The sequence below is a fragment of the Stylophora pistillata genome, chromosome 4 (assembly GCF_964205215.1).
Source record: "Stylophora pistillata chromosome 4, jaStyPist1.2, whole genome shotgun sequence".
Taxonomy (NCBI): Eukaryota; Metazoa; Cnidaria; class Anthozoa; order Scleractinia; family Pocilloporidae; genus Stylophora; species Stylophora pistillata.
In genome coordinates, this window is record NC_142522.1 from 17,372,048 (window position 1) to 17,385,708 (window position 13,661).

The 13,661-nt window shown below is 38.0% G+C and overlaps 1 protein-coding gene and 1 long non-coding RNA gene across 5 annotated transcripts; one reads left to right on the plus strand and one right to left on the minus strand.

Annotated features, from left to right (window-relative positions):
* Nucleotides 1-5,739: 5,739 nt before the first annotated feature.
* LOC111325742 (uncharacterized) lies at nt 5,740-6,690 on the minus strand. Its single transcript, XR_002694371.2, has 2 exons — nt 6,337-6,690; nt 5,740-5,955 (listed from the first exon to the last, which is right to left on the minus strand). It is a non-coding gene; the product is annotated as an uncharacterized LOC111325742 (long non-coding RNA).
* A 342-nt stretch (nt 6,691-7,032) lies between these two features.
* On the plus strand, nt 7,033-13,484 carry LOC111326003 (uncharacterized). Of its 4 annotated transcripts, none has more exons than XM_022929923.2 (6): nt 7,128-7,508; nt 7,649-7,774; nt 8,440-11,480; nt 12,328-12,439; nt 12,745-13,024; nt 13,297-13,484. In XM_022929923.2, the coding sequence occupies exons 1-3, from the start codon at nt 7,503-7,505 to the stop codon at nt 8,659-8,661; spliced, it is 354 nt and encodes a 117-aa protein (XP_022785658.2). In that variant the 5' UTR covers nt 7,128-7,502; the 3' UTR covers nt 8,662-11,480; nt 12,328-12,439; nt 12,745-13,024; nt 13,297-13,484. The 4 variants fall into 4 exon arrangements, with proteins under 4 accessions (XP_088614613.1, XP_022785658.2, XP_088614612.1 ...); XM_088758486.1 differs by having other exon boundaries at nt 12,745-12,903; XM_088758485.1 differs by having other exon boundaries at nt 12,350-12,439.
* The last annotated feature ends 177 nt before the right edge of the window (nt 13,485-13,661 follow it).

Consider the following 13,661-nt stretch of genomic DNA (forward strand, 5'->3'; position numbering starts at 1 on the left):
TTCCTCCATTCGCTCTGACGAAGGGCTAACGCTCGAAATGTCAGCTTTTTAACCCTTTACGGTGGCCACTTTACAATTTCAACTCAGTTGATATTACCAAATGAATCTGCTGAAGGGACGAGCTAGAAGTAGAGGGGTGGAGGCCCCGACACGAACTCGCATATCCGGTAACCTCGCCGCTTTAGGCGAGGTTAGTAAGTGATTAAGGCTAGAGGTCAAGCCGAAAGCTTTTTGTTATTTAGGCGGATTAATTTTGCTGTAGGTAGTGTCGACCGACATGTCGACCGTCATGGCGACCGACATGTCGTTCGCCTTGGCGGTCCACAATCCGTCGACAGTCCGTCGACAGTCCGTCGACAGTCGGTCGACAGTCCGTCGACAGTCGGTCGACAGTCGGTCGACAGTCGGTCGACCGACTGTCGGCAGACTGTCAACCGGCATGTTGGTCGATATGTCGATCGATGTATGTTGGCCGATAGTCGGTCGACATATCGGTCGACAGTCGGTCGATATTTGACCGACACTTGGCCGATACTTGGCCGACACTTGGCCGACACTCGGTCGACACTTGGCCGATGCTTCACCGATACTTCACTGACACTTAAGTGATGCTTCAATGGCATTTTACCTATTGTCGACCGTATGGACGCGTTTTAAGAAAATCTTAACAGGATAAAACTTCTGCTGTTCTTCGGGGCATAGACTAAAACTAGAAACAACGAAACGACTGAAAGAACCGAAACGACCAAAACTGCCGAAACGAGACGACCGAAACGAAACGTCCAAAACAAAACCAACGAAACATGGGAAACGAAACCACCGACTGATAGCCAAAACGACTGGAGCAACTGAAACGAAACCACCGAAACAATCGAAACGAAACCACCAAATCAAGCGAAACGAAGCCACCAGAATGAAGCATAATTTTGGGCATGAATCCTCTTCAACTGCACTGCTTTCCTGGCAGAGGTATGTTAAAATCTAACATATCGCTCGGGCCGTGTTTACGTGGAGGTGGTGAAACCCTCCCAGGAGGATCAGTTCTCTATGAACAGCTTCATTGTATTTCGATAAACAATAACTTTAATGAAGCAATTCAGTATCCATGTTTAAAAAAGTCATTAAAAATCATTAATCGTTATTATCACAAATCTAATATTATCTTTACTCACGCAGCCGGGTAAGGCAACTGAAACATAATAACAACGAAAATGAAGTCAAGAAGCTGAGGCTCAGTCGAAGTCCTGCAGTTACATGTCTGATCTACCGTTTGTTATAATTACCCGCTACATTTTGAAATAACCGATTGCTTTCTACAGAACGTCAAAGAAAATAATCGTAGCTAAATAACACTTCGCCAGAACCTCGCAAAAATTGCCCCCATTCTGAAAATGATTAGGAGTAAAATCCGTCATTTGGATAGAAAGGAAGGAGCTGCTTTTCCTCCTTCAATTCATTTACGCGAGTTTTGAGTTATTTCAAAGTAACCCTGCAACGACGTTACTCTTGGCGGATGTTTTCCCTGTCTTCTCTTCCCAGAATTCTTTCATATCTCTTGGGGTCCACGATCTTGAGTTCACACAAGAGTGAGATGGGTACTGGGGTTGTTTGACACACAGTATGCTCCAGCCCGACCATACCTACAGCTCGTAAGGCGACGCAATGCTGCGACTCTTTTGCGTATTATTTAACGGAAGGTTCAACCTGGCTCCATAGTACACTCAGACCAGTGGGCGGCTTATCGGCAACTCCAGAGAAGACTCGGTTTACAACACGGGGCGGTGAATCATTCGCTACATTTTGTTGATCCAGTAACCGGAGTCCATACACAGAATGCTGAAAGCAACTGGTGTACGGCAAAGGAAACATTTAAGAAAATGAAGGGAAATACAAACCCTGACTTTCTCCTTGAATACCTACAGGAATTCACGTGGCGAAGGTGGTATGGTGAGCCTCACCCAAATGGATGCTTTCGAAGGCTGCTCGATGACATTGCTGAACAGTATCCCCTTTAAGGGAGTCATTCGAAACCATTACGGGACCCAACACACAGTACGGGACCCAACACACAGCCAAAAAAAGTCGTCTCTTTCTGCTACCATCATCCCCTACCCTCAAAGTAGGCTTGGTTCCATACCCCCACACCGGAGTAAATCTATCTGAGTGTGTTGTTTTACAAGCTTCTTGGACATAAAATAATTTAAATAATCTTTGTTGAGAAAATTTTTGTTGGTTATTTTACTTGTCAGAATAAAGTTTTATTGGTTTAATATTAACTGTCTCAGAATTTTTGCTATTTGAAGAGATGCAATTCAGCCAGTTCCGGCTATACCATAGACATGTGTGAACTAAAAACTAAAAAGCATGTTACTTGGCTAGAGTTTATTCTCGTGAAGTGACGCCCCTGCGATTCGCATTAGTCATTAGTTATTGTAAAGCTCCCGTTAGCCGAGTAGGAAAAAGCTAAAGTCTCAAAAATAAAGGGAAAATATTCGAGAGAAAAGTACAGATTGAAAACATAAAGAGATAAGGTCTTCGGAAAGTTTTATCATAGGTGCTAACTCTTTCTTAAAGTGGGACGGTGACGCAAGGATTTGCGTTTATGAGGATTTTCACTTTCCCGTTATTGTTACTTGCTTAACGGACTTCAATTCGTGAGTGGCTCATGTTGTAGTAAACAATTAATCCCCAATTTTTTTAAATTCACCACGCCACTCATAAGTCGTTTCTTATCTTAATCATATACCTGAAAGTTTATGCCTTCAAATCAAATTTTTCAATACCGACACTGCAACAATACACAACCACACGAGCGACGTCCAAACTATATTTACTGATAAAGTTCAGACACTTGGCCGATAGACTACCGACACTTGGCCGATAGACCACTGACACTTGACCGATATTCCACCGACACTTGACCGATATTCCACCGAGACGCGACACTCCATCTGTCGGTCGACAGTCGGTCGACATATCGACCGACATGTCGACCGACCATCTTCCGACTATCGACCGACTATCGACTGACTATCGGCCGACTATCGACCGACCTATCGACCGACTATCGACCGACTGTCGACCGACATATCGACCGATATGTCGGTCGACATGTCGGCCGACACTACCTATAGTAAAATTGATCCATTTAGGCAAGCTTATCCGGTGAACAAAAGTTTAAATATTTGTATTCTGATTCTTCCCCGGCTGAATGAAACTCCTAGATTCTGACTGAGAGATGTTCCGCTTGAGGTGTCAAAACAACGACACAAGTCCGTTTATAGTTCTCATCTTAACTTGTTTATTGTTTTTAGCTTTTACTGTTGTTGTTGTTGTCTTTAACTGTATTAAAAATGTACGTTAGCATGAAAATAGGCATCCTTTATTTGTAATGGTGATAGGACTGAGTGGAGTCCAATTCGGTCTGTAATCATACGAGTGATGACATATTCGGACGAGGCCGCTTAGCGGGCGTCCGATTGTTTATCACGAGTATGATTACAGACCGAATTGGACGACTTAGAACCAGTTAAACATAAAAATTACAATTTCCGAGAAAAAAAAATAGCCGAGTTATGAAAGAAAGGGAAAATTTGTATTAAAAGAAACCAAGGTTGTGGTTGGTGGACTTAAACTACAACTTTGAATGTGATTGGTTTATTGAACTGTCCGATAACAAACTGTCCGGTAACAAACTGTCCGATGACAACTTGGCGAGTAAAATCGTAAAAAATGATGTTTGTTTAAAGCAATTACGATCAAAGAAATTGTAATTTTTGTGATTAGAAATCTTATATTTGATCTTGTTCATGCAATGGTCGCAAGCGCGTTGGATTCGTAATGGTGGTCGTTATTAAGATAAACAACGATTCTTCGGTTACGAAGCTTGCGAGGAATGAATGACGTCAATACATAAAAGGCTTGCGGTCACTTGTTGCTTCTGTAGTAAAATCAGTAGACTGAAACGTTGGCACAAAGCAAGAAAGTAAACATCATTAACCGTTATCTTTCCAAAGAAAATGCCGTATGGCATTGAACTGTAGTTTTCTCTGAGGGATCTTATCGTCAGTTCCCTTGGGCATAAGGACACTTCAATGCTCAAGTCAGTTCAGCTCTCTGCAAAAACTGCTCAATTAACAATCATGTTCGCATTCAAATACGGGATTTGTTTCAAAACAAAGATGATAATGCATTTCGCTTGCTATCTTCGGGAGAGCCGCCTGAATAGCCCAATTTCCGAAAACAAGGCATGGTGCTCAACCATTCTTTTGAAAATGAGTTTAATTTGCATGTGAATGAAAACTTTTTATCATATGAAAGGATTAGCACCAGGACTCGTTTTGAAAATGAGGCCAAGGGTAATTCGGAAATGGGCTATTTTCATGGTTCTTATAACATCAAACGCAATCGATCATTGATTGGTCCTTGCACCTGTCCACACGACACGTAATTACTGTTAGGGACACTTTACTAATCAATTCAAAATAACTTTGAATAAAATATCTAGCTAGATTGAGTTCTTGATTTCCAAGGGTGGTTACTGATTTTCCAAGGTGGTTACTGAAATTATCTGAGGATTGATATTCCGTCTGTTTAATTTGTAGTTTTCTCTTATTAACCCAACATGTAGTATGATTGACCTCTAATTAAGGTGCTGAGTACAGTAATACAAGGTGAAGAAACCCTCGATAACTAACTATGTTCAAAACGTCAAAGTCAGAGCTTTTTTCTTTTTCTATCGCTAAAAAGTGATAATTTTAAAATTCAGCTGCAAGGATCATTATTGCGCAGCAGTTCCTAAATGGGTATATAAGTTTACATTTCTCTAGTCGTGGATTGCTCCTCATTAAAATTATCGTGGGTGTTGTTTATGAACTAATTAGTTCTGAAATAATAGCGATCTTATTCATTCTATTTGTATACTAAAAGTACAATGGCTAACTCTATCTCTGTTGAATGATCGCCTATTACTCTTCGTTTTAAGAACCAAATCCTATTTTGCTGTGCAGAGAAGCTCCTAATCGAAAGAATGGATGTGCTATAAAAACATGCCTGCTAATTAATTTCTGCTGTCTACGTTCCAGTGAATTCGATTTTTAAAAGGATGATCTGATAAGAAAAAGTAATTATAATGAGTTAATAATCAAACGATACTGGAGAGATAAAAAAAATATATTGACTGAATTATATTCACCCAACAACTCCATCAACATATGATAGCAGTACCCTTTTTTTTGTATTACTTTAGGCTCTCCAAATCGTTTGTCTTTGTTTTTTAATTTCATTGGAAGGAAAGTGTCATGGGTAACGAAAACATGTATTCGGCAAGTTTTACCAGGGAATTTTACTCCCCTGCAGCACTCGAGAGCACACGTTAAACGAGTACATACGTACATTTATTCAATTTACCGCAGCAGTGATAAAACAAAACTCTGATATAACAGCTTTCTCCATTGTTAGATATTTAACCTAACAAGCTGACACCCCTTCCGCTCGTGTTGGCGAAAGATGTCCTTTCATTCCCTCCAGTTTCTAGTAATGTTATATCTTATGGGCTGATGCTTCCACAAATGTATTGCCTTAGGTCCAACCGAACTGATTTGAAATGCACGGCCACAGAGTGAAAACAGAGGTTCCAAATTCTTTTTGACCCAGAGATCGTGGGTTACCTAAAGCTTTATGTGAAGATTTAAATGGTTCGGAAGTTGTTGCTTTTTATAAATAAAGTTTGACGCAAACTCGACAAAATTCACATGGTTTCCCAATGGTTTATTATAACTCTGATCAGTTAACTCATACGTTTACATAGCTTTATTCCCGATAAATTTGTAAAGTATCTTGACTGTAGTGACTTGTCAACTTCACAAGTGTCCTACGTCAGTCGTCTGCTTGTGCTTGATAATCGCAATCCAGATAGCGTGCAGCCTCACACAGAGTTCGACGGTAGCTTTGCCCCTAGTAACAGTAGAGAAAAATTGTTTCCCTTTGAAGTGAAAGTCTCTTTTAAAATGAAAACATAAAAAAGTTTATTGGTCTTTGACAACGCGAATTCTTGGGAATGCATGGGTAGGGTAAATGTTGATCTTACATGAATTATGAGGTTCAGATGTATTAATTAATCGAATTCTTCCACGAAACACGTTGAATACGCGTTGTGAAAAGCGTATTTTAAGTTTGGGGAGTACGTTTATTCCACTTTCCGTATTTTTGGTATACGTTTGGTAAAATCAACAAGGACATTTTCCTCTTTCCCACCGATGTGGATATTATTTCAAAGGACAGCTGGGGAATAAAAAAGTAGAAATAAGGGATTCATCGTCAAAATCAAATTTTCACCTTGTCGTGAGTGGTGCTCTTCAATTTCTTAATGCTTCTTCCATTCGAATTGCTCCAAGGTACTGCAGCATCGCTTTCCTGCATTCCTAAGACCACAATTGAAATGGTAACCAACACAAGCACAGTCTTACACTTCATCCTTTTTGATGTTGTCTGGACAGATTATATTTTTTGGCTCCAAGTACACTTCACTCTCTGGTTATAGCATCTTTTTCCTTGGGTATTTATATATATATTTTTATAGGCAGTAATGATTGGACACGAACGAGTTAATTATTGCATATTGACAATAAGCTTACCGCAAGATTTTTTAAATGATTTAACTAGGGTGGATAACAAAGGAGAAAATAAATCATTATCAGCATTTGATATCATGAAAAAGAAACATCAATAATGCACGATGAGACTAATCAGAACGTCTGATCAAAGCATGTATTATTGCTGAGGAATAACGTACCGAGATTTTATGATCTTAGTTGCCATCCTCGCTAAATTGCCTTCAAGTACCAAGAGAAACTTAAGAGAAGACAACTCTGTTTATATAATAAAATTTAGTCTGTTTTTTTTTTAATGCGGCTTGCTTTTTCTCTTTTTGACGAGGTAATCTTTTCATATCACGTTTTAATGCGGTAGTTACTGAGAAACTAGTGCACTTGCTTTCATGTGGCCGATTAAAGCTTGTGAAACTCATTAATTTAATGACTGGTTGCAGGAAATGCGTTGTAATATTAATAGAACAGGGTTCCAGTATTATTTTGATCATTTATTACTGATCATAAAACACCAAAAACCGTTTACTCTTAAAGGCAATCAAGATGACACCATGCCTATCTCAATTTCTCTCTGTACGTGAGGAAATCTTACAAACCTGGCAAAGATTTAAGTGAACACAAGATTTAGATGACCTTTTCCAGTTTTCTCCTGGCATTCGCTGTAATGCTGTAATAATGACTATTTGCGACTATCCGCTATCTGACTGGACTGCGACGCTAGAAAATACTCGAGGGTATTAAAAGAAAAACTATGGGAAGTAATATTTAAGATGCTTGGTTTCCTATCACGAATGGGTTGCCACATGAAGCTACCATTTGCCGACTCTTAAAAAGTCGAACAAACGTTATGAAATATGTAACCAAACTTGGACTCTTTTTCTTGTCGGTTCAAAAATGATGGTGAGAAAAACTCATGCAACGAATACGTGATGTTTCCCTACCATTGTTATGTAAAAGATTTTGTTTGGAAAAACTAAAAAATGCGATACAGTTTGGGTTATAAGACGCATTTTACTAATTTAATCTTTTCTTATGCTTAGAATTCTGGTAGGTGCAGCCTTTACGGTATTTTCGCTGTTGGAGGTCCCCGGATACTCAGTGTTGGTATTCACCATGGTTTAGCAGCAACCTTCAATACAGAACATTATTTGTACGTTGGTGAGAAGGTGTGCATTAGCCACATTACTGTTTTTTATATAAATTTATCATATTGAAAGGTGATTGCCATGATCTTTCAAAAGATTGTTTGTGACGATGAGAATGAAGGGAAAGATATCTCCAGTCGTATTTTTATAATAAAAAGAATGAGGCCAATGTTCAAAAATCAAAAGCGTGTAATGCCTCAAACCTTTTGATCACCTCTTAACTTGCGCATAAAGAGAATTTCATGCATTTTAAGATGCTGTCAACGCAACACTACACGATCAATCTTCCTCGTTGAAAACAAAGCTCTAAAAAACTTTTTTTAAAATTAACACTTGTTTCGATTTTAGAGTTGCAAACAATAATTCTTTATTTAACAGAAGTTTTTTTTTATCTTTATGGAAATCAAAAGAAGCCTTTCTAAAGGACCTTTTCATGAAAAATTTAAAAAGCTAAGAATGCAAAATCGGAAAGTACACATTTTAGGAATAGTTTTTCAAAAATGATTAAATTTTCTTTGGAAAGAAAATGTTAATTTGGCAAATGCACTCTAGAAGTTGATAGCCACTGAAGAGCGATTGATTGTCTCAAGCTTATTCCTTACGTGTTTAGAATAAATAGTGGTCGAGAAAAAAAGTTACTAATGAACTTGAAACGATTCGTGTTTTTATTTATTTATTTTTTGTAGCGTGGAGGGCAGAATCTCAAACCGAGTGATTGTTATCTTTGGAAGAGACTATTAAAAACCGCCGTCAGTCCACCTTTGCCTATGGCTTCTTTCCACTTCTACTCATTTATAAAACTGCATGTTTTTGGGTTAATGATGTTTGTTGTTTCATTTTCAAGTTTAAAAGTTGTGGTATCAAAGCCAATTAATCTTATTTATCTATTTTCTTGTACATCTATCTAAATTGTTTTACAAAGTGTCTGAATAAGGAAATTTTTGTCACGCAAAAAACTTGCACTAATTAACATCAAAACAATAACCGAGCAAAAATTGGTACCGGTTCAAAGACCGCAAAACTACTTTCTTTCGAGCAGGTGTTACCCGACACTTAATGAACTAAAACTTCCTAATATATTTGTTACGTTATAATTCCACTATCAAGCCATTTTGCCATATTAGGGCAACAAGAACGTTAAAAATATGCGATGATGAGAACATTAAAAATAAACAGAGCATCAAAAATTTTAGGGACGTATCGAACGATCATACATTTGATTTTACCCCTGTCTTAGGCTTAACTATTTAAGCAGCGAACGTTTAAGCACATCAGATCATAAAGAATACTAATTCATGTATCCGATCGATACGATGCTCAGATATGGCCTTAGGAGGAGTTTCGAAGACCAGAAACCCACATACCAGAAAATGGAACACTTTTGGAATAATAAATCGCGTTTTTGATAGTTTACCATAAAATATGAGTGGGAATTTAATTCATTGCTCGTATTTTTCCATTTCCCTTCCGGGCCTTGAAAAATACAATTCAACTCGCAAAAAATCTGAGCGGATTCTGTGTCAAACCATCGGATGAGGTATGTGTACTTAATGACAAAACATCGAATGAGGTGTAGACGTTCGATCTTTGTTTAATATTTGGATTGTTGGTTGAAATAAGCATCACTTCAAGGAAAGAAATTAAAAAAATCCAAGAAATGAACTGATTCGAACAAAAAGGAAACAGAATCAGTTTAGGACAAAACGGAATAAAATGATAGTTGGCGATATCGTACCAGCTGTGACTCAGCACCTTCTAAGGGTAATACGATGGTAGAGCAACACACCACCGTTATTCAAGAGTTTCAGGCTAAGTTTATTTTTACTATGAGTTTGGTCATTCTTTCTAAAAATTAGTTCTTGAAGCTTTACTCTTGCCGGGCTAACAAAGGAGAGCCGAGGGCTTACTTTCCAACATCGACTGGTATTTTATTTTTCACTGAGACTCTGATCCCTCCTCCAATACTCGGCTACAATCAATGTCACGAACGGCTGCACACAGGCTTCGTCTGTAGTCAAGTGGAAACTTCTAGACCAAGGAAAAGACGCTGTTAGACTAAGTGTCCTCCTTTACAGCTTTTCAAATACTGTTTCATACACACGAAAAATGTTTATGTTCTGCTTTTATGTTTAAATTTCCTCTCACTTAAAGAGAAGGTTTAACTCATACGCAACTGAGATTTTCATAGTCATTTTGTGATTAGTAAATTTGTCGTTAGCATTGAAAGGGAGCATGATTAGCATGGTTCTCGGGGTGTTACCATTATAATGGGTGAATTGATATAGTAAACTTGAAGACATACAGAAAATTTTTCAGTATGTATACACCACTGATAATAGTACCTTCCTATGCAACTCATCGTAATGATTTTCTCTCTTGTGCTTTCTTGTGGGTCGCGGCCAATATCCTGTGATGCCTTCAACTTCCTGTACTTGTAAGGTCAATACCACAACATAAAAAAGCATCAGGATGCAAAGCAACTTCATCGTTCAGGATTTCTGTTACCTTTAGTTGTCGTTCACAGGCTGCGACAGTCTTTAGAGTTGTGTTTCAAATCGTTTCAGCGGATATTTATCATGGCAGAGGCACCATTCAGTCGGCGGGGCATAATCAGATTTGTCGCGTATCAGTAGAGTTTGGAGCGTCAGTTACTTCCTAGACGCTTTCATGAGAACATCCCTGCCGAGGAGAAACAAAGCATGTGCAGGCAGCCATGTCCGTTTCTAAACATCTGATAACTCTCGCTCTGTGGTCAGCGACATAATTAAACCGCCCGCCTACAAGAAGCACAACTTGCCAGTTGTTCTCAGTGAATACTTATTACCAGCTTGTGCTAATGATAACCTTCATTTTGCGCACAGAAAGACAAGCTTCAATTTTTTTAATTTTTGCTTCTACTAATCTTTGATCTATATATATATATTTAAATTCATATGGTTTCTCATTAAATCCCCTGATGAGTGGGCGACCACGAAACAGGCTTGTAGGGATGAACTTGTAGTTTACTTGTCTTTTTCCTCCCACAATATATTCATATGGTGGATACATTTGCCGTTATACTTCTTTTACACTCAAGAGGTCGCCAGGAAATGATTCAAAATCGTGGTAATGTTCATATCCTATCGCTTTAAGTTAGCTGGGCAAATATCACTCAACTTAAATTTCGTAAAGTTCCAACAGCTACTTTTTCATAGACATGAAAAGTGATTTGCAAATATGCTTTCATTTTACACTGAGCCCTTTCTTTAGTAAAGCATCATCATGACTCCTTCTCCTCTAAATGTTTGTAATAATTAATGAGATCTATCAATAGAACATCAACGACTAACGATAATTATGACTACTTCAAGTTTTATGGTCACTTGTTTGAAATGAGACGCCAGGAACATTTGCAATCAACAGTGGGTCAATCTTCGAAAATTCAAGCAGTCCAAATAACCAGCCTAAAAATTCAAACTTGCTTGATACTATATGTCACATGTATTAGTTACTGACGAGATTCTTTGGAATCACATGTTTCAGATCACACATGAAATGCAGATTACTGGAAATACAGCTGCAACCAAAATTATAAGATTGTTTTCGATTTCCTTTGAAGTAATTCTTATCTCCTTTCCAGTCTCGATTTCTACTAATAAAAACACACAGAATTCAAATAATTCATTGGTTTTTATCTAGATGAAGGTTGCTGTGTTAGCCTCAGGTAATAAAGAGGAAGAGTACATTGGTAAGAGAAAGAATTAATTGGTTTTCAGCTGAAAATAGGTGGCATGATATAGAGTAACTTTAGAGAGAAACTGCCGGCCAATTTCAAAAGCTATCACTCCGCAAACGTCTACCACCCAGTGTGACTTCGTGGTCCCTATACAATTACTTACTTCTGGTAACCATTTTCGCTCAGAAAAAAAAAGAAAAGAAAAACTGACTTTGTACATGCGTAAGTCACAATTGCATTTTTTTTATTGTGTCTGTATTTCTTCGAAAAACAATGATCGCGTATTTGCTAATGCGTTGACTTTATCGTTTTATTACTTGGTAGTGATATTACAACGTTAATAATTCAAACCCACGTTTCAAAAGATTTTGCTTTCTTATAAGCACTGAATGTCAGACTAAGTCTACTATCGCCTGCTATTTGTTTTGAAGCAATTCAAAAATAACATAGCACGCACTCTAAAAATTGTAACTAAATAAACTGATGTCAGAAGTAGGAAGATAAAAAGCTAACACGCTCTTCATCAGTCAACAACAGATGGCTGCCAGTCTTAAAATAATCTGTATTTGAAGTTGATCTGGAATAAAATCAAGCCTATCTGCCTGTAAATAACGCACAGCTCCCTGCTGTGGATTCTCATTTCTGTTATTCATCTTTGGCATAAAGGGGCCGACATTTTGTTTGCAGTATCATTATAAAGGGAAAGCAAATTAACAGAGAGTTTGTTTGATGGTTGATCGGGATGGGTAAAGAAAAGAAATGGCGACCAATGGAGAAACTGCGGATCTAAATTAATGTTATTCAAATATTGCTTTGAAGCAGATGTTAAAAGAAATAGCTTCCTTATTTTTCTTCACAGTGAAACCTTTAACTTCTTTTAGAGAACCCATCTTCAGCCAAATAAACTTTTAAGATGAGCTGAGCAACTTGGGAATTTTCAACCACAACCAGTTTCACCAGACCACTCTGAGGTATATTCTGTGGGATGTCTGCATAGACACGTCGGGATGGTTTTGATGCTTGTATGAGTATCATCGTTATGACTGAAACAGGCTGTTTAGTTAATTATGAATTAACTGTTGACCAACTGGCTGCTTTTCTCTTTGCTTCTAGTATCCGATTCTTTGATATGCTTTGGACTTTTTTTTTATTGCTAACTAATTCTTAATTCTCATTAGAGAAACAATTTCGATTTTGCCCTCCGATTTAAAACGCGGCAAACGTTCTGAAAGTGAGTCAATTTTAAAAACTAATTTGTGTCCACATTATTTTTTAGATCGGGACAATCCACATTTATAACATTGTAGAGGTCACCTTAATCGTTCAATGAGAGAAATGGGGACATATATAAAGCCGTTGGAGCGAGTCTTTCATCAAGGCGCATATCGTGTCAAGTATCAAAGTGTAGTAAAGTCATCGAGTCAGTTGAATTCAAGTGAGTGAGAATGGCAATTAAGATGACAACCTTAGTTCTCATCGCTGTAGCTCTGTTACTCATGATATTCGAGGGTGAGGGTTTCACTGGAACAATTCCAGGGAAAAGGAATGCCGCTCTGGTGAGTTTTATTTTAAAGCCGGAAGAATTGAAATAAAATGCCAGTCTAGTGTAATATTGCCATCTCTTCTGAAGTCAATCAATAGTTTAGCTAAAATTTGTTCTAACTGAATGCCTAAGTCACTTTTTCCTAACCTGAACAAAACAGCTTTTTCTTCGACTATACTGACTTTGTTTCTTCAGGATACCAAAAATACCAAAAAGATACCAAAGATACCAAAGAAACCAAAATATGCGTCTTAACTGAGTTATTTGTTTAACATTTAACCTTAGGGTTCTTCGCAGAACTACAAACGGAGTTTGTGCGCCGCCGCCCGCAGTCTTGGTTGCAAAACTGAAGACGAACCGATGATGAAGAGAGTCGGGTATTCAATGGACTTAGTCTGATTCTTCGATATCGTAAAATCAGAAGGAACAAGATAAAAGAGTAATGATGGAAATAAAATGATTTCAAATGTTAAGTTCAATGTCTGACCTTCATTTGTTAGACCTTGTTAGATCTAACGGTATTCACAATTATGGAAACCTAAACAAAATTGTCCAAAAATGGTTTGACTTCCTAGGAGCCTCGCCCACTCGGCGAGTGTCCGTGCGGATCACTAAGAACTAGTAAATGCATCGGAGTTTTGACGTCATCT

Excerpts from the sequence above, each read along its gene's own strand:
- LOC111326003 (XM_022929923.2), top strand. Across the intron at positions 7,775-8,439 it reads ATTTGTACGTTGGTGAGAAG|CGTGGAGGGCAGAATCTCAA; the intron begins GTGTGCATTAGC and ends TATTTTTTGTAG.